The sequence below is a fragment of the Cydia pomonella genome, chromosome 1 (genome assembly GCF_033807575.1).
Source record: "Cydia pomonella isolate Wapato2018A chromosome 1, ilCydPomo1, whole genome shotgun sequence".
Lineage (NCBI taxonomy): Eukaryota > Metazoa > Arthropoda > Insecta > Lepidoptera > Tortricidae > Cydia > Cydia pomonella.
Window position 1 is genome coordinate 27,022,638 of NC_084703.1, and position 22,126 is coordinate 27,044,763.

Genomic DNA, 22,126 nt, shown 5'->3' on the forward strand with positions numbered 1-22,126 from the left:
ACTCTTGACTTGAAATATATTTTTTCTCTTTTTTTTCAATAAAAGTCATACATATCTCGCAAAATATTGATCCTATAAGTATGAGTATCCCTCAAAAATCAAGCGGGAAACTTAAACAATGTGTAGAATTGTTTAAGTATAATGAACTTTCGCCCTTTAACATCTGAACCCCTAGTGTAAATTTATTCGATAGCGTGACGTGACGTACGCGTCTGTTTCATTTTGTATGGGATTTTGAGTTTCCAAAACGTCCTGCTTGGCGCGCTGTTTCTACATCGCTTTAGTATCTTTTTAAATAGTGATCCTAGCGAAAAGTGTTCCACATGTTTCTTTTGTAGAAAATTTTATGATGAATATTTATGTATAATTTTTTTAACTATGGGTCAGACTACAAATTATTTACGAAGAACTATAGCAAATAAACCTTAGCATTGATTTTAATTAACTTACCCTCTTTAATATCTTTTTAAATATCAAATTTGCATTAAACAAACTTAATCTTTTTTGTAGAAGGATTTGTGTAGATTATTTGCGTTGAACAACATGTTTTGCTATTGGTTTCCGTTTACGCGTTATTTACGAAAATGTAGAATAAACTTACCATAGAATTGATTATAATTAACTTTTCCGCTTGATTATCTTTTTTAATATCGATTTTATATAGAATAATTGCGTGTAAGTTTTTTTTTGCTATACGTTTATATGCGTTTACAGGTTATTTACGATAAACTAAAATAAACGGACAGACAGACGGACATGACGAATCTATAAGGGTTCCGTTTTTTGCCATTTGGCTACGGAACCCTAAAAAGGGACCTTTAAATGATGCAACGGTAGATTTCACTCTTTTTAGTATTTAAAGTTTGGTTTTATCAGAAACAATTAATAGTTTAGGTACTGTGATATATCTTTTATTAGTTCATAATACAATAATGAAAATACAGACATAGCAATATTTACTGTTAGTATATTTTTATAAATATTTTTTTGACATTATTTTAATAGACCTCTCGTCGCCTTTGGGATACGGTAAACCATTTTCTGCGAGTTCGCCGAGGGTAACTTCTAAGTCTGTTCGAAAGCCACACTGTGCTGCCAACTTCTGCGAGGCGTTACCAGTAAACAAAGTTGACGTTGCTGTCAATCCAAATCTTTGGCACATTGGTAATCTAGAAAACGAAAACATATTAGCTTACTGCGATGACAAATCCAAAACGAGGGGAAACTTGCAAGACCTCAATTACCTTACAGCCAGTAGCTTGGCGCCCAGTTTGCGCCCTCTGTTTTCCCTTGTTACGAGCAAGCCGAGACCATACAAAAATTTGTCGACTCCCAAATCTTTAAAAGCATCGTATTTTCTATCTAGGTATGTTAGTGTTTTAAGGAGATCAGCAAATTTACCCTTTTCAATCTGAAACATACATTTAAATCATCAAAAATATACCTTTTTGATTATTTAAAGGATCAAAATAAGTTAAGAAGGCAATGGATTAAGGCCCCCAGCACACGGCGCGTAAGCGTAAGAGGCGCGTAAGCGTATCATAATACGCGCGTAAAAAGAGAGCGTTACGAGCACGTACAAGTTTAAAGAAGTCCGCACACGAAGCGTCGTCATAGCGTAGTAAATGAGATTTCTGTTAACATTACGACAGGCGTAGCCGTAATACAGTAGTATAATAATTTACATAATCTGGGGTAGACAACTAGACATGTGCGTCTATGGCAAAATGATCGGCGTGAAATCGGCGTGACCGTGACTTTCAGGTTCCTTAAGAAAAATAATTAATTTGTAGTTTTTCTTGAAAATTAGATCAACCAGGTTGATAGTAAATGGACTACGTAGATTTAAACACGCTGTAAGTAAAATGGAATTTTCAATGAATATAGGATAGGTATAACTGACTTGCATTAAGGGCTTTCCTGGTCCCCTGGGTTTCTGTACTGGCTTTTGCCATAGTGTCGCCTCACCAGTCATTTGATTTTGTCAAATAAATAAACGTTACTAAATAATGATGCACTACGCACTATATTTGTTCACAAATGTAAGAAATGTTTGTGAGATCAAAACTAACTTGTCGTCGTTTTCGAAACTAAACGTCTCTGGCAAGTTGATTCATCACTTGCAGGGAAAAACCCTCGTGTCTTCAGTCCTACGTACTCCGAGCGACTATCCAAAGATTTGAAAGACGAGCCCAATGATGGACAATATAAGTTGCTTGAGATTTTTTTAATTAGATACCGTAAATCGGTAATACCTAAAACTATTTAACGTCTAATATGTTCAAATATAATACTTCTATGTTATTGTGTATTATTATATATGCTCAGGTAAACGAATATGAATACATCTTTTGAATTGCTACGTTGGTAATAATCTAGTCTCTATTGTTTAGGCCTGCACCTATTAATTTGGCGCACAGTGTGGTGACTTTGCGCCCCTCAATACCTAATAGTATTATAGGTAGGGGCAAAGATACCCCACAAGACCATGGATATCTTTTCCTATTTATTAATTGATTCAGAAATATAATTAAATATTTCATGTTGATTTACTGATAGGGATATGATAGGTAAATAAACAAATATTATGGGACAATCTTACACAACGGTTTGAGCCTACCTAACCCCACAGTAAGCTCAATAAGGTGTTGTGAGTACCACACGACGTTAAGTATAATAAAAAAGATACAGATAATTACTTAAATACATAGAAAACATCCATAACTCAGAAACAAATATCAGTGATCGACACACAAATATATGCCCTTATAAGGATTTGAACCAGGGACCCCCTGCTTCATAATATGTTCTTCTCAATATCAATTCATAAGAATAAATTTAATGATTAATAGTTTTAAATAATGTTATAATTTCCTTAATTTGGAGCAAATATTGGAGAAAAGTAGGACCATTTTCCGGTACTCCGTAAAAGTGTTTTAAGCCCTTCTTGTAGTGAACTTATGTGACATAAATGCTCAATTCTGTTTATTTTTTTGTAAGCTCAGTGATGATCCGTTCTTGGCAATTTTATTACTTATATAATTGATTTAAATGTATTATGTTATGATTAGACGTGCGCGCCGGTCGAAAAAAATAGGGCGGCGGCGCGCCACGAAAAAGTCCACGGCGGCGGCCTAACGCCGGCGGCGTGGGATTTTTCAACTTTGCATATTAAGACGTATAATGAAAAACCACGCTGAAACGAAAGAACTTTATTAAGTGAACTGAAAAGATGACTCAATCACTTTTCATGACAGAAATATTTTGTTTGCAACTTTTATAGTTGTCGTGCACAGAAATTATTTGTTTCACCCTAAATGGACTCAGCCGGGACCTTTTGGCTGTTAAAAGCAATCCAGCAACCGAAAACACTCTTTCGCTCGGAGTGCTAGTTGCTGGAATGCATAACAGAGCCTGTGCTAATGACGATAAACTCTGTTAGGCAGATTGTCTGGTTTGCCAGTAGGTCAAGATGTCCCCGTCTTCAAGTTCCGCAGGATCAGCAGTAGCTAGGTATTTCCAAGCTTCCTGGTCAACAGCATCATCGAAGCCGGAACCATGAGAACTGTGTTGCATGCTGTATTTGCGCGAGAGTTGGGAAAGTATTGAAACTTTACTTGTACTCGCTTCTTCCTTTTGACCCTGGTGTAATAATGGTTTTATTATGTTCGTAGTAAGGGATTACTTCTTTGGCATATTCTGCCAAGAAACCAGCTGGAGTTAATTCGTTAGCAGTCAGATAGAGGTCAACTTTTGTTTTTGAGGTAAAATTTATTGCTACCGAAAGTCTATTTAACTTATTTTTTTCAATATCCGCTTTTGATGTCATGTTCGCTGTAACACAGTAACTAACAGATACAAACAACTCAATACTACATTTATTATTATTGGGGTTTTTTGGGCCTTTGAGTGCCACGTCAACCAGGTAGTGATCTATTGTGACAGCCATTTAAAGCTCCTTACTGATGCCCGTTGAATCTAGCAAATTCCAGATTCTTTGGGCCGTAATGTTTTGTACCTCATAGGGTTGCAATACGTGCCGCCCTAAGTGGGTACTTCTTTTTGACATTAGTGGTCCACAGGAGCAGAGAATGTGCATTGCAGTCTCCTCTGACTCATGGCAGAACCTGCATGTCGCGTCTTGTTTCTTTCCAATTTGAAACATGTGTTTGTTCAACTTACAGTGTCCAGTCAAAATTCTGGTCACCGCGCAGGCTTTGTGTCTTTTGAGCCATAGAAGCTCCCTAGCAGTTTTACTGTTAAACCCTTTGATTAGAGCTTTCGAGTGTTCTTGTCCTTTTACGAACTTCCACCAATCGTTTGCCCTGACTTTTTCTAAATTGCTGAGCAGAGAACAAGCATCCCGTTTTGTGATTCCACATAACGGTTCTGGGCCGACCAGGGGTGTGTCTGCGCCCTTTCTAGCAAGTTCGTCCGCTTGTTCGTTTCCGTTAATGTCGGAGTGCCCTGGTACCCATCTAAGTATGAATTTGTTGGAGTAAGCCAGTGCATTGAGGTTTGTTTTACAGTTCTGGACTAGCTTTGAGTTTGACTCAAGGGATTCTAGTCTGCCAGCAGAGCAGCCTACATACACAGATTCATACAACGAATTAAAAAAAACGGAACGCTAAAGCTACTCGGAGGCAGGCGTACGAACGGCGAGCTTTTGAGCTTGGACGCGAGTTTTCCGGCGCTCGCTGTGCTCCACGGCACGCGTCGCACGCGCTTTATGTCCATTGATTTTAAACTTGTACTCTCTTGCGGGTTTTGTCTCGGCGCGAATTTTAAACTACCGGCGGCGGCGGCGGCGCGCTGACTCCTTATGGCGGCGGCGCGCCGCGGCGGCGCGCACGTCTAGTTATGATGCTTTAAGCTGACTTTAATCATTTTGATTGAATAAGTGTTATTTTTTTATTAATGCGATATAAAACGAATTATCACCATATAAATTCCTATGAATTTATCGTGTGTAATTAGATCTTGTTTTCATTTAACGGTAAATCATTATCGCAGCTACCATCGCAACGACAAAAATTATGCCAATTTATTTCCCTGGCAAATAATAAGTGAAAAAACATAGGCATGACTAAATTTTACCTCTGACACTATCTACTCACTACGTAACATACAATAAGACAAAATAAGTACTTATCAATAATTTCCACGCCGATTGTACGCCGGTCAAATTTATCAGCGGCGGCGGCGTGGAAAAATAGGCGGTGGCGGCGGCGCGGCGCACATGTCTAATCTGGGGGCACGGTATTGCCCCCGCGAAGATGAGCAAAGCGAAGCGCAAGGGCACTACCTCTATTCTCGAAGCGCTTCGTCGTTTTTTTCAACCCTCATAACTTGGGTTGGGGTTATACCAGATAAATAAAATTCTCGAGATATAATAATGTCAATAGTCGACTTATTAAGCATAAAAAAATACATTTGCATAGCTCTCATGCTTTAGATTTTATTCATATTTAAAATACCCCGATTCCGTCACTGACTCACTCACTCACTGATGATCATCAAAACCCTTAGGGTACTTCCTGAAGTCCTAGGAAGCTGAAATTTGGTAAGTAGGGTAGCATATGTATATAAACAACAACAAATATACAAAAACTTAAATTTTTTTGCCCCTAAGGGGTGTCAAGGGGGTGGAATTTTGTATGAGGAAACAATAACTATTGAACCAATTTAGTTGAAATTTGGTATGTAAATTGTTTTTGTTATGGGGAAGAATATAGAATAGTTTTCAACCCCGAAATCACCCTGTAAGGTTGAAAAGGGGGAGGAATGGGGCGTTAGGGGGAAAAAGGGGTTGAAGCTTGTAAGGGGAACCAGTAAAAAAATATAGATACGTATTTCAGGATTATTAATAGTAAATCACCCCGCACCCTTTAAATTAGGGGATGAAAGATTGTCATAAGCGAACAAAAATAAACTAAATTAAATTATTGCATTTTAAATCACGACATTCTAAATTGGGGCATTATTATTATCACGTTGCAATTTGAAATTATTATTGACTTGACATTTTAATTTTATTCTTTTTTTATTCTTATTAGTGATGTTATAATTTGACAATGCTTTAAATGTATTGCTTAATTATTTTTAATAGTGTAAGTTCATCATTATTTTTTATTTTTAATAATTTTGCTTATATCATGTATTTAGTAGTGTATTGCACTGTATTGGTTTTATTACCGTAATAAATGCTTTTATTATTACTTTTTATTCATTTAAAATCTTAGATTAGGCTATTTATAATATGAGTATAAAAGGGTGCCGCCAGCAGCGGGGCAGGGCCCAACCTGCCGGTGGTCAGGGCTGCAGAGAGAGGAACCGCCGGACTAACCGCGCCGTGTCCAAGATCACCGCCTTCTGCATCTGACCCATGATCCAACAACCTAGCGAGAGTGTCTCAAGGTGTTGGTCGAGACTCTTCACTATCAGACCATTCGCTGAAACGACTATCGGGGCAATGTTGAAACGAAATCGTCGAATCAACATCTCACATGGCGGTTATCTCGTGAGCCAAGTCTAGGTACTTACTGGACTTGTCTTTCTCGGCTTTCACGAGATTCTCATCATGGGGGATGGTGATGTCGACGAGCACAACCCGGCGTTGCGATGGATCTATTATCACGATGTTAGGCTTATTGGCTACAATAGTCCTCTCAGTGATAATAGATCAATCCCAATAGAGCGAAGTACGACCATTTTCGATAACTGGTGCAGGTGAGTACTTGTAGTAGTTGTAGTACGGTACTTTGCGGTCCAAGAGGCCGTATAGAAGAGCATGTTGCTGGTGAATAATCCTGGCTATGAGATTATGTCTCTGCAAGTATTCGCCGTTAGCAAGATGAGAACAACCGGAAAAGATATGCCTGAGTGACTCCGGGACGGCGGCATGCCCGACAAATGTCGACCGTATCGATCTTCAGGATATATTTCCGGTAGTTGTTCGTCATCATAACTTCATCCGCAATTGCACAGGCAAGACCCTCGGTTTCTCCGAAGAGGTCCCCGAATCGTAACCAGTTCACCAACGCGAGCACGTCCACGTCGGGTCCCGTGAGGGCCTTGTAGAACCGCCCGTGTAGCACCTTACTCTCCCATGCCGCTTTGCGATTCGCAGTACTTAGTACCACATGTTTGCGCTAGTTCTCGTTTGCCAAGGAAAGCGGCGTGAGGTTCCTGTCTACTGCCACCATCCCACACGAAATAATTCCTGAGATTGCACACCTCGCGGTTGTGGAGATCTTTGGCGTTTAGGAAGCCTCGAGAACTGGCGCATGTGAGTACTTGTAGCACGGTACTTCGCGGTCCACAAGGCCGTATAGAAAAGCAAGTTGCTGGTGAAAAATCCTGGCTACGAGATTATGTCTGTGCAAGTACTCACCGTTAGCAAAATGAGAACAAACGGAAATTATTTACAATATGCTTCTTTCTGTCCCTCCTTCCTCCACAAAATTTTATAATTGCCCATTCACTTTTCGGGCTGTTCGGTTATGGAACTCTCTTCCTGTCGAACTAAGACGCGCTCAATCCCTTGCTGTTTTCAAATCCCATCTTAAAGACTATTACTGTCCCTTCCTTAGTGTTTCTGTCCGCGTTACTCGTTATCACTTTTGGCAAGAATTATATAGTATTGTATACATATATGTAGGTATATAATTATGTAAGTAGTATGTATGTATATGTATTGTCTTACTGTTGTAGACTTAAAATTTTAAGGGTATTTTATTTAGTTTGCTATTTAGTTTTTTTGCACCTCCTAATTAGTTAAATTAAGTTTCATTTCTCCACTACCTAAAGGTTGTCGGGAAGAGATCGCTCTGTAGCGATAAGGCCGCCTTGTTTACCTCTATCTTCATGTATTATATGTGTTTCCATGTACATTTTTTCAGAGGTTGTGCAATAAAGAGGATTTGTATTGTATTGTATTGTATTATATGCCTGAGTGGCTCTCCGGGGACGGCGGCATGCCCGACAAATGTCGACCGTACCGTCCTTCAGAATATATTTCCGATAGTTGTTCGTCATCAATTATTATTAAACAGAAGTGAAATCGAGGCGAGTCGGCCAAGCCATATACGAGTATGTTGACTAGGGTGTAGTTTGTGAAGTTAGGGCTTGTAGAGTTAGATGCTTGGCTCTACAAGAGATATGATAACTTTTTGACAGTGCGAGCCTTATGGTTTCGTCTTGGTTACATTTCACATGAAAATGTTTTTGATGGGATCAAATAATAAAAAATCTTCTTTATCTGATGAGAAAGTAAGATCGTCAATACATCCGCCGAAGACCGCCGATTCAACAAATGAGATTTCACTTGTAAAACTATTACGCTTGGTGCCCAGAACTCTACGCGTCTCTACTCGTAACGTTTTTATGATACGATTACGCGACGCTTACGCTGACGCCTCGTGTGCTGAGGGCCTAAGTGATCGTTAGTAATTACGATTATACGTATCACCGCCGAACCATAAGACGCGTTTGGACCGTGCAGCTCGGCGCGGCGCAGTGTTAATAGAGTTGTTTGCGAAACATTATTTTCTCCAATCCAATATGCTCGGAAATGTTCACCTTATTGTAGCAAAAATTGTACGGGACCTATTCAACTCAAATTTAATTTTTTTAAACTATTAATGTCGTGTTTTAGCGAACGGGGAGTTATTACTGTATTGTTTTTTAAAACATGTATCCACTAAGAAAAACGTAAAGTGCGAATTAATATAGCTGCGGGCTGCGTCTACATGACCCGGTCAGCATCATTTCACGCTATAGGATAGAGTCGTATAAGATCGTGCGAAACCTGCTTAATATAATCAAAGACTATGGTACTTTTAATTAAACGACTTCAATTTCATAGGAGGAGGTTCTGTATTCGGTTGTGGCTATAATATATTTATGTATTTTCACCGATTATTCCGATACCCGTGGTCCGAGTTGAGTAATTCTTTTTTTGTTTGAAACGAGTTATCTCCAAGTTGGTCCCATTTTAATTTGGTTCTGATCTGATGATGGGATCCGTGAGGAATTGAGGGAACTCCTTGTTTTTTAAAGGCACGTGTAATTTGGGTGTTTTCTAAAGCAAATCGAGCAAATTAAGCATATCGCTTAAAATTTAGTTTTTTCTGCGCAAGTGTGATGAAAAACATTGTGTGTAATTCCGGGGATAAGAATATTGCAAACTCGGGTCTTTAATTCCCTCCAGCCTGCGGCTGTCGGGAATTACCACCCTCGTATCCAATATTCCACTTACCCCCCTCGTTGCACAATGTACTATAGAAGCGAGCGAGATAAACATTTTTCACCTCAGTAGCTCGAACGAGGGAGCTATGTTACTTAAAATCAGTACCATAAGAGCAGGAGTGAGAATAAGGGTTGGGGACGAGAACGGGAATGTGAACTCAACCGCGAATAGGGGTCACAAAACCGGTTTCACCGAAACCGAAAAAACCGGAAAAACCGGGTTTTTCGTCGATTGAGAAAAGCCGGCTTTCAAATTTGAAAAAACCGGTTTTTCGAGTTTTTCGGTTTTACAGTTAAATACTTGATAGTTGTAAGTATTACTTTGATTATCAGTTTATTACTACTTATAACATCTTCTATTTGTAATTTCTACTTTTTAGTTTATCAGTAAATATAGAATAGAACATATAATTGAATTAATAAAAATTAGCTAATTGCCCTACCCTACGTATAGTTTGTTTTTCAATACAACATCTCTGGTCTTCCGCTCGAAACTTGGAATCATTTCAGTGAAACCACGGCATGTAACATACACCAAATGAATACACGGTAAATAAAAATAAAGAACAATATCTGTAAGTTAATTAACATGACAAAAGATTATTTTAAAACAAAGTGTGTGCGGGTTTAAAATAAACATACCGAACGAGATATTTTTTAACAATTGCAACACAATCATATCAAAGTGGCAACCATATAATTGCATTATTTTTTTCACTGATCTCCAATTTATTAACTTAACCTATGAAAGAAATTAATATTGATCTCAAATGTTAAGTGTATTTAATAAGTATTTACTTTCGTAAAAGGAATATACGATGTTTTGTGTTTTGTGTTATAATGATAACTATTTGTAGTTAATTTTGCGTTCCAGAAGTGCATGGAGGTTATTATTTTAGTTATTTTGTTTTTAATTTTTGTTCCTAATAATTATAAGATATAAAAAAGGTTTTATATCCATTGTCAAGTGACTGAATATTAAAGTTTAAATTCATAAAATGCAGTTTTTTTCACTTTTTATATGTAAAACCGAAAAATCACCGAAAAACCGGAAAACCCGGTTTTGTAATGTACAAAAACCGAAAAACCGGTTTTCAAAAATACTAGCGGTTTTGTGACCCCTACCGCGAACACGAACGGAAGTTGGAGAGGAACTGTATGTGTGTTTCTTTTTAACCGACTTCAGTTTCATTAAAGGTATATCCCAAAAGTTATTATTTTTCGAAAAAAGTAAAGGTACATTTTTTACTGGAATCCCCGTTATGAACCGCCACCGCCGCGTTAGTATACGGTTGAATGACGTTTAACCCTTCAATTGGCAGTCCGCGGTTCGTGGCCGATTAAGTCATTTGACTGTTTTAATTAAAATTTACAGTACATATGGGGCTACTTTATAGCACTAGTGCGAGAAGTAGCATATTATGTTACTGTGTCGAACATTTAAAGGGCCATATGTACTGTAAAACGTTGTACGATACATGTGCGAATAGGTAATTCGCAACTCGTGTCGATTTAAAACACTCCCTTCGGTCGTGTTTTAATTTATCGCCACTCGTTTCGAATTTCCTATTTTTCGCACTTGTATCGTAATGTACTATTCTACCACTAAAAAATGATATGTGCTACTTGGAGGGTTAAACGGTTTTCTGTCTTTTTTTTAGGATTTCGGACCGAAAGGGTAAAACGGGACCCTATTACTAAGACTCCGCTGTTCGTCCGTCTATCCGTCTGTCACTAGGCTGTATCTCATGAACCGTGATAGCTAGACAGTTGAAATTTTCACAGATGATGTATTTCTGTTGCCGCTTTAACAACAAATACTAAGAAGTACGGTTTCCTCAGTGGGCGATTCCGACTCCCACTTTCCGGGATTTTTTACTTACTAGCTTAGCTACGTGAATGGGACAGAATGAATGGAATATGTATTTCGATTTTGTATTAGGCTCCACTAGTTGAATTGACGTTCGAACATTAAGGCCACTAAAACGTCATTTGGCCTTACGCTGGCAGCAAAATCGTATTTTGGCCAAGGTTTTTAAACAGCGAAGTACCCTTGTTAGAGCTGTAGAAGAGAAACACATTTTTAATACAATTGGTTAAAAAGTGATACCTACTACGTGACGTACGTTCGTTTATGCGAACTAGTGGTGTATTCCTGATTCCCATTCCCACATGACGGCCGCTATATCATAGGCGATGACAAATGGGAATCATCTATATGTAAACATGCCCGGCGGTGATAAATGGGATCTAGTGCATTTTATTTTTCATAATAAAAAAACGTTTTTTTTTTGTATGAAATTAACCTCGCAAGGCTCAAGATTCGATGAAATTTAAATCAGTTTTGTTTAATTTTCAAACAAAATAAAATTAAGTGCACTATACATTCAAATTTCAGTAGCAAAATTCGGATTTTTCATTTGTATGGTTGGGCCTTAGGAGATTAATATACGTTCACACCATACCATTTCCAAAAACGAAGGGGGAAATTATAAAATCCCACGGGGAAAAGCTTTTACACATCTACAGCAGCAGAAGTAGCTAAACGGACTATTGTTTAGGGAGCAAAATCTCATGTTGAACCAAGTAGGTCCGCGTAGCAACTTTGGCTGCTGACTGTAATGACGCTTTTTATATCGAGGGATGAAGGTAGGTACAAACATTTATGAAACAAGCTAATGATGAAGAAGGCACTCAACCTTGCGTGATTGGCATGCACTTAACTGGCTTTTATGCATGTATTTGTACCTGTTTGGGAATAGTGGGATAATAGGTACTTACATTTCCAGTTTTTATGTCTTCGTCGTCGACGCATTTGACAACGCAAACATTAAACGCCACCAAAGACCTGTTGTTATCAACTGTTTTGTAGCAAGCCAGGCTCATGCGTTGCGATAAACAATCTCGCCAAAAATCACCCATCTTCTGTAAAGCATCTGGATCTTCGTGCATTCCTGGGAAAATAGGTAGGTACATTACATGTAAATTAAACGCTGCCATCTAGTCACTAATAGTATTGTGAATTGGTTTTATCGTCCTAATCCTGACTGAGCGACTTCACTCCATGTGTAATCACGTTAAGCATCCTATAAAGAAGTTATACCTGCTATATGATATGTATGTGACAGGGGACAAGTGAAATTAACGGCGGTTGAAATCACACTGGTTTTATTCTTGCGAAGTGTTACCTTAAGTAGGGGTCGAGGCACCGAACCCGCTATAGCTACATGTATACATATACAACATTGTTTCGTTACAATCCATCGTTGATTAAATGTCTCAGCAAAAGTGTCAGGTGAGGACGGCGCGGCGCCAGGTACATTAGGTACAAGTAAATCCTGGCGCGAACGAAGTTTCCGCCCGAATACCAACAGGGCAGGCGAAACGCCCGTAATGGTGTGAACTGAGTTCCTATAGTCGAATGGGTAGTTTAATAAGTTTTGATCGACTTGCCTTGCACTACTACACAGCAAACATGCCCGTATACCATTTTGCCACCTTTACTAAGCTTTCCGACTGTCCATTGCTGGCCGGGTTATAAGCGGAAGAAGTTATATGGGAAATCCTATTTACCGTACAAAAACGCGCGAACTCATTTGATCACAAACAAGTGCCGTTATCACTAACTAGAGTATGCATAAGACCGAATCTTGATTTTGTATTATTCTATGAATATACTTCTACTCATTTAGAATAGGCGTCTACGACAACTAAGTACAACTTATTATTTACTAGTCCGAGTATAATCTATGTGTATTCTGTAGAATAAATGCGGAGGGTAGGGCCATGCATCTGTGTTGGGCGGAATCAATTACTTGTGTAATTTTAACTACAAGTTCGATTACATGTAGTTACAACCACTTGAATTGAGATTACTGAGTTATCTGTAATCGAAATTACACTTTAATTTATAATCTAAATTACTCAATTACTTCTTGATAGGCAAAGATGAGCAAATTGAGTACTTCAGTACTCTCTCAGTAAACAAAAGTAATAATCACCTGCGGACCACCATACAAACAATTGCTATTTGAATTTGAAACCAATAGTGTAGGAAATAAGGTTGAGTTTCTTTTGTTTTAAAGTTCCAATATATATTACGCGAAACCCTGCTTAGGCTGCTAGTATATACAGTACAGTGAGTGAACTTGTTATAACTCGCATCTCTTGTATATCTTTGATGGACCACGTTTGTCCTCTGAATCTACACCACTTATTTTGCACCCAGCGTATTTCTTCGTCAACCTGATTAGGCAGGTCGAAATCGTCATCTGATGGTGGATCATCAGTGAATGGTTTTGACCATTGCTGTAGTTGCAAACAGCTGAGCATTCGAGTCCTGCTTTCCTGCAACCACAACTGCTGGCACAACCTTTTTTGCAATTACAGTTAGTCAACATTTTGTAACCTTTGAGAAGCCGTAGAAACTATTTGGCTCACTGAGACTATCAAGACTATATTGTCAATTAATTGTTAATTTCATCTTCTTGAAAGTGTGCATAGTTACTTTTGCCGTAACTCTGGTTCTAGGTGGATTTTTTTTACAAAAACCGAAAAAGTCCTAAAATTTTATGGATTTTCACGTACATTACAATGATCCCAAGGGCTTTCGAGGTCGAAAACTTGGATTTGTTATTACCATTTCATCACTACCCACACATTAAAAACACAGAACTACCTCATTTGATGTTAGGTAAAATGTACCAATTCCATGGACTAACTGCAAAAATAGCAAAAATGATTCGTCGAAGATTTCGGTACAAACATTTAATTACATTACATTCGTTAGTGTTTATCCGTCGTATCCGTATGAAAGCCTGGTGTCGTATTCGTGTATCAGTATCCGGTTATAATATCCAAATCGTCGTAGAAAAACTGATATTATATCAAAATTGTTTTAAAACAAAAACGGACCAGTTTAAAACATTGACAATGACAGACAGCGTCAGATTAATTAAGTCATGTTTTTTTTTTATCAAGATAAGACCTAGCTTCTAGCGTAGAACTGGAGTTACGCCATTTTAGAATAAGTACACATAAAAAATATATATAATAAATTAAATACAAAAAATCTTAGTGCAAAAAATAAACTATTAGTGTATTTCTCGTTTCAATTATAATGTAGAGAACCAATAAAATTATAGGGTCAGCAAATTGAAATGTTGTCAATTGCGACAATTTCGTTGTTTGATGTGGCTTCTCTATAGTAATAAAAAGTATATCTCAATGGTATACATTAGATCATTCGAATTCAGAAAATGTACCAGTCTCTTACCTATGTATATAGAATTCCTGTATCCTTGGCTATTGGCAAAAGGTCTGACCAGCGACAATAAAAACCAAAGCAAGCCTCCTCAATTGACTCCAAAACAACACGAACGACATCGAAATGAACGAAATCAAGTTAAATATTGAATGTAATTCTCGTTCTAAGTCGACGCAAACACGAAACTTGTGTGCACTTTGTGCGGTATGTGGGTTACTAAAATGAAAAATTAATTTGTGTCAAAATTTTCCGACTTGTGATCGTTGCGACAGAACTACGAAACGACCGAAGAATAACTAAAAATATTACACGTGTCGACACAAAGATTGTACACAGGTACGGAATGTTACTTAAAATGGTTGTCTGGGAGGACCAAGATTTTCACTCGCTTAGCACTTGAAGCAAAAATGAACTTTGCCATCTTGCACAAATAACTATTGCTTGCATACCGAGGGTAGAGATCAATCTCTCATCCGGGCAAAATTGTTCTATCAAGAGCTGAACAGCACGTTCATCATCTTCTGGTGGAAGATCTTCAATAGTCCATACGATTCCGTCGGCTTCCCATTTATCCCACAAGAGAGGACAGCTAGAGTCCCATACTCTTTTCAATACCATGGTTAAATTGTGATCTTCTTATCTGAAAAGTAATGAATTAATCAGATCTACAACAGCTATTAAACAGCAATTAAATCTAAAATGATAGTTTAAAAAAAAACTTATATACTGTTAAAACGTTACCAACTTCAGCAGCTCAGAAGTTTTTCCTTATCATCACTGTCATCAGTGAATAAAGCATACCCTGTTTATACTTTACTGTCTTTTCTGTGGCAGAATTTAAATGATAAATATGATAATACATAATTGAAATGCCCACAATTTTGGTACATTACAAATTACAACTTAAAAGACTGTCTCTCAGCGGCGGTGATTACTGATGTGACCTAAATAAGGTATTTGTGGACTTGACAAGTTGGATAAAAATCTGCATCTAAATCTTTATGACTCCAAATTCCAAAACATGGTGTCTCTACTAAAGTCACATTCTTAAGCTCAAATGCCTGCGTGACATTTTGAACATTCGTATGGTTGGACTTTATAACGAATACGGACGTTCTACGTTTCAAGGCGTCGGTAAGTAGATTACATAATATACATATGTATAATATACTCGTGCGTTATGAAATATTTTTATTTTAAAACATAACTTCTTGGAGGGAAAAGCGTGATCTCATTAGCTTTAATAGGTACCAAACTTACTCGTATATGTACCTCTACATAAATAGTTTGATTTTCGATTCGATACTCTAATGAAAAGATGTAACTAGGTACTGAGGGACAAACTTTACTTTGGCGATGGAAAACTGTTGTAAGTACTAGTTTACGAACTGCAAATTAAGGTGTCTAATATTTCTAATAATTTTGACACAGTACTGAACTTACAAAACTTCCGAAATAGTACTTCGTTAGTATGAAGTAACATTTGGTAAGTTTCGGCTCATCTGAAAGGTTTGCCGATATTTGGCCGAAATCGAAACTACGGCCGAAACATTATTTTAGGCCGAAAATCGCCGAATCCGAAACCGAACCTTCGATCGGACACTAGTTCGCTTCCGGGATAACTAATACTGTGTGAATCATTTAACAACGTTTATGAGTAGGCTTGGGACTTTTGGATGCTCGCCGTGGTTCTAGAATCCACGGAGTCGCCATTATGTTATAATATTTCTTTCGAACTCAAAATCAAAGTGTAAAAATAAAATATTATATTAGATGTCATGATTTATGCTGTTATATCGGTAATAAATACGTTATTGTTGACTGCAATTTAATTTTATCATAAATCTATACTATTATCATACTCCCAAGTCACTGTCACTTTGATACTTGTGTTGTGATAGACTACTGACATCTATTTTACAAATAAAAAATATTAAAAAAAAAAACACTTGAGTAATAAATTGTAATTTTTGATTAAAGACGGAGATTTGATGAAAAACTTATAATTATCGACTTTTTGAGTTTCAAGTTAGTATCATATGCGGAGCAATAAATGTGGGACTTGTCTTCACTTACTGCTAGTTCGCTGTAAGGCTCTATCCAATCTAACAACAAGCTATCTTCACCACAGTTATTTTGATGGGATACACTTTTAACATGGTTAACAATAAACGTTTTTTTTCTACTTTGATATATATCTCACAGAAAGAACAAGATGTACAAGAATTTTCCTCATCATATTTTAACTCCTTACGACTATACGGCTCTAACCAGCTCAATGTCGCCAGTCGTTAAACTATTCATTTTAAATTAATCAGAAATTGCTTAAACCGTCTGTAATCAAAAATGGTAATTTATTACTCAAGTGTTTTTTTTTAAATATATTTTTTATTTGTAAAATAGATGTTAGTAGTCTATCACAACACAAGTATCAAAGAGGATGCATAATTAAGTAAATCATTTAAAATGCATATCGCGTCAGCTGTGAACTGTGACAGTAACTTGTGTGTATGATAATAGTATTGATTTATGACAAAATTCATTGCAGTCATAACAAAGTGTTTATTGCCGACATAACAGCATAAATAATATAATATTATATAATTTATTATTTTTACACTTTGACTTTGAGTTCGAAAAATAGTACATTACGATACAAGTGCGAAAAATAGGAAATTCGAAACGTGTGGTGATAAATTAAAACACGACCGAAGGGAGTGGTTTTAAATCGACGCGAGTTGCGAATTACCTATTCGCACATGTATCGTACAACGTTTTACAGTACATATGGCCCTTTAAATGTTCGGCACAGTAACGTAATATGTTAATTTTCGCACTAGTGCGATAAAGTAGCACCATATGTACTGTAAAATATTATAACATAATGGCGACTCCGGATGCTAGAACCACGGCGGGCATCCAAAAGTCCCAAGCCTATTTATGAGAATTACTCTTATGATCATTTGAATATAATTTGTATTAATCAAGATTTTGAGAAAACTTATGGTAACACTTTTACTTCAGTATTATGTTTTAATACAAGATTAGTAAATAAATAGTGTTAATGTAGTGCTATATTCTAAATATCAATAATTTTTACCAATGATTGGTCATACGGACCTTTTTCCAAGATATATGGGATTTAATTTGTGATTATTATGTAACTCAAATCGTTTATAACTAGAAAAATTAAACTTGAAGAATAACGCTTTTGTGATACTTCTATAGACTGATTAAATATAATTTAGAAGTCGCTGTACAAAAATTATTATTGTTATAGAAGAAGATGAAAAATATAATCATTATGACATTTTAATTAAAAAAAATTTATGTATACCTCGTGGTTTTATTTCTATCCTAAGATGTGAATTCCAATTGATACAAATATATACTATGATTTAAACTACAACATATTAAAGAACAACTGATAATTTATTTTTTCTTAGTTTCGTTTTTATAAGCGACTTACTCTAATCAAAGACAGATTTTCGACGACCTGGAAGTCAAATTAAATAAAACGTAACTTAATTTCAAAGAATAACACTTTGCGATACATAATCAATCATCATCTATGTAACTTCCGATGGGAACATACTGAAAATTAGTTTCAAACTTCCTTTAACGATTTCTCAAAACTGCAATTTTAACATGGTTAGGTTAGATGTTATTTTTAGGGTTCCGTAGCCAAATGGCAAAAAACGGAACCCTTATAGATTCGTCATGTCCGTCTGTCTGTCCGATTCTGTCACAGCCACTTTTTTCCGAAACTATAAGAGCTGTACTGTTCAAACTTGGTAAGTAGATGTATTCTATGAACCGCATTAGGATGTTTACACAAAAATAGAAAAAAAACAATAAATTTTGGGGGTTCCCCATACTTAGAACTGAAACTCAAAAAATCTTTTTTCATCAAACCCATACGTGTGGGGTATCTATGGATAGGTCTTCAAAAATGATATTGAGGTTTCTAATATCATTTTTAGGGTTCCGTAGCCAAATGGCAAAAAACGGAACCCTTATAGATTCGTCATGTCCGTCTGTCTGTCCGATTCTGTCACAGCCACTTTTTTCCGAAACTATAAAAGCTATACTGTTCAAACTTGGTAAGTAGATGTATTCTATGAACCGCATTATGATGTTCACACAAAAATAGAAAAAAAACAATAAATTTTGGGGGTTCCCCATACTTAGAACTGAAACTCAAAAAATCTTTTTTCATCAAACTCATACGTGTGGGGTATCTATGGATAGGTCTTTAAAAATGATATTGAGGTTTCTAATATCATTTTTTTCTAAACTGAAAAGTTTGCGCGAGAGACACTTCCAAAGTGGTAAAAAGTGTGTCCCCCCCCCCGTAACTTCTAAAATAACAGAATGAAAAATCTAAAAAAAATATATGATATACATTGCCATGCAAACTTCCACCGAAAATTGGTTCGAACAAGATCTAGTAAGTAGTTTTTTTTTAATACGTCATAAAAATTAAAAAAAAAATTTTTTTCATCAAACCAATACGTGTGGGGTATCTATGGATAGGTCTTCAAAAATGATATTTAGGTTTCTAATATCATTTTTTTCTAAACTGAATAGTTTGCGCGAGAGACACTTCCAAAGTGAAAAAATGTGTGTCCCCCCCCCCTGTAACTTCTAAAATAACAGAATGAAAAATCTAAAAAAAATATATGATATACATTGCCATGCAAACTTCCACCGAAAATTGGTTCGAACGAGATCTAGTAAGTAGTTTTTTTTTAATACGTCATAAAAATTTAAAAAAAAAATTTTTTTCATCAAACCCATACGTGTGGGGTATCTATGGATAGGTCTTCAAAAATGATATTTAGGTTTCTAATATAATTTTTTTCTCAACTGAATAGTTTGCGCGAGAGACACTTCCAAAGTGAAAAAAATGTGTGTCCCCCCCCCTGTAACTTCTAAAATAACAGAATGAAAAATCTAAAAAAAATATATGATATACATTACCATGCAAACTTCCACCGAAAATTGGTTTGAACGAGATCTAGTGAATAGTTTTTTTTTAATACGTCAATAAATTAAAAAAAAATTTTTTTCATCAAACCCATACGTGTTGGGTATCTATGGATAGGTCTTCAAAAATGATATTTAGGTTCCTAACATCATTTTTTTCTAAACTGAATAGTTTGCGCGAGAGACAGTTCCAAAGTGGTAAAATGTGTGTCCAAAGTGGTAAAATGTTGAACAAGATCTAGCAAGTAGATTTTTTTTAATACGTCTTAAATGGTACGGAACCCTTCATGCGCGAGTCCGACTCGCACTTGGCCGCTTTTTTCTAAAATGAATAGTTTGCGCGAGAGACACTTCCAAAGTGGTAAAATGTGTGTCCCCCCCCCCGTAACTTCTAAAATAACAGAATGAAAAATCTAAAAAAAATATATGATATACATTGCCATGTAAACTTCCACCGAAAATTGGTTTGAACGAGATCTAGTAAGTAGTTTTTTTTTAATACGTCATGAAATTAAAAAAAAAAAAAAATTTTCATCATACCCATACGTGTGGGGTATCTATGGATAGGTCTTCAAAAATGATATTAATGTTTCTAATATCATTTTTTCCTAAACTGAATAGTTTGCGCGAGAGAACCTTCCAAAGTGAAAAAAAGTGTGTCCCCCCCCCCGTAACTTCTAAAATAACAGAATGAAAAATCTAAAAAAAATATATGATATACATTGCCATGTAAACTTCCACCGAAAATTGGTTTGAACGAGATCTAGTAAGTAGTTTTTTTTTAATACGTCATGAAATTAAAAAAAAAAAAAAATTTTCATCATACCCATACGTGTGGGGTATCTATGGATAGGTCTTCAAAAATGATATTTAGGTTCCTAATATCATTTTTTTCTAAACTGAATAGTTTGCGCGAGAGAACCTTCCAAAGTGAAAAAAAGTGTGTCCCCCCCCCCCCTGTAACTTCTAAAATAACAGAATGAAAAATCTAAAAAAAATATATGATATACATTACCATGCAAACTTCCACCGAAAATTGTTTTGAACGAGATCTAGTGAGTAGTTTTTTTTTTTTAATACGTCATAAAATTTAAAAAATTTTTTTTTCATCAAACATATACGTGTAAGGTATGTATGGATAGGTCTTCAAAAATGATAGTTAGGTTCCTAATATCATTTTTTTCTAAACTGAATAGTTTGCGCGAGAGACACTTCCAAAGTGGTAAAATGTGTGTCCAAAGTGGTAAAATGTTGAACAAGATCTAGTAAGAAGATTTTTTTTTAATACGTCTTAAATTGTACGGAACCCTTCATGCGCGAGTCCGACTCGCACTTGGCCGCTTTTTAAAGTATGGGGATTCTTTTTGTATTAGATAGCTCATTTAGCGTAGATTTAGGATCTATACTTAACTCAATACCTGCCATAAGGACCCTTTAGTTATGGACGGCCACATATGGCATATATGACTGTTAGCCGTTGCTCGAAGTACAAATTAAAAACAAAATACTTTCCACCCTAGGGTGGGAAATGCAATTTTACACCCGGCTATCCGCCTATGAAAGGTGCAGAACTTTCCGATTAGGAGATAAAAATCAGTTTTACCGTTACAAGTGCAAAAATTGAAGTAGTCAAGGATAAATTAAAGTATGGAAAAAGTATGTCTTATTAAATGTAATTTTAATTAAAATACTAACGAACAAACAAATCACTATTTTGATCAATTCAAGGCAGTTTACCGGCACACGAAGCAACATATCATTATTTATTAAAGTACCCAATATTGTACTATACTACAATGTTTCTATTAGTTATGAACTTTATAAAAAAATTGTGGGAACTACTGGGGAAAAAAAACCCACCTTCTACGAGTGATAACAACTTGGTGGCAACTAGTGGAAATATATGAATTCAAGAAGGTAATATAGGATAACACATCAGCCATGAATGTAGGTAATTTGAGATCTAGTCTAGGTATTGACTCTACGTCGATTTAAACTTAAGGAATTCTAAGAACGTGGTGTTTTGAGAAAAACAGGCATTCATGTGATTAAGGTATTTTGACACAGTTCCGTTTAGACGTCAAGGAATTTCGTAAAATGGGTATAACTTAACAAGAAACCAAAGCATTTTTGTTATACATTTTATACGAATACTTTAAAAATTACTGTTTAATGTAAAAAGTTAACTGTCATATGTTATCAAGCCAACAATAAAATAGCCTAATCACTAACCGTATATAGTATTTTCTTAAAAATCCAATATTCTGATTGTCCTTAGTGTACTGTACACTCCAGTTTAGCAGCCTACCGTCTAGTAGAAGAGTTGTAATAGGACTGAATTGAACACAATAATAGCATTACCCACCCGTAGCAATAGTCTATTTTTAGCTTCCGGCTTAAGAAATTCTATAGGCAGCCGAGTAATGAGTGTCATTCATTATTATGATGACCGTATAATTAGAAGATGACTGGTTACAGTTGATGACGATACGAAATATGATTATTAGGGTTAGTATCGTTTCGTCTAAAAAGCAGCTGGTCTATGTAGCATCTGGTCTAAAAAGCAGCTCGTCTATATTGCATCTGGTCTAAAAAGCAGGTGGTCTAAAAATCAAATCGTCT

The 22,126-nt window shown here is 36.2% G+C and overlaps 1 protein-coding gene across 1 annotated transcript; it reads right to left on the bottom strand.

Annotated features, from left to right (window-relative positions):
* Positions 1-895: 895 nt before the first annotated feature.
* Positions 896-21,868, bottom strand: LOC133527833 (uncharacterized). The gene is made up of 5 exons (XM_061865025.1): positions 21,737-21,868; positions 14,965-15,155; positions 12,031-12,203; positions 1,245-1,411; positions 896-1,169 (listed from the first exon to the last, which is right to left on the bottom strand). Exons 2-5 carry the CDS (start codon positions 15,131-15,133, stop codon positions 974-976), a joined length of 705 nt encoding a protein of 234 aa, XP_061721009.1. The 5' UTR covers positions 15,134-15,155; positions 21,737-21,868; the 3' UTR covers positions 896-973.
* Between the last annotated feature and the right edge of the window lie 258 nt (positions 21,869-22,126).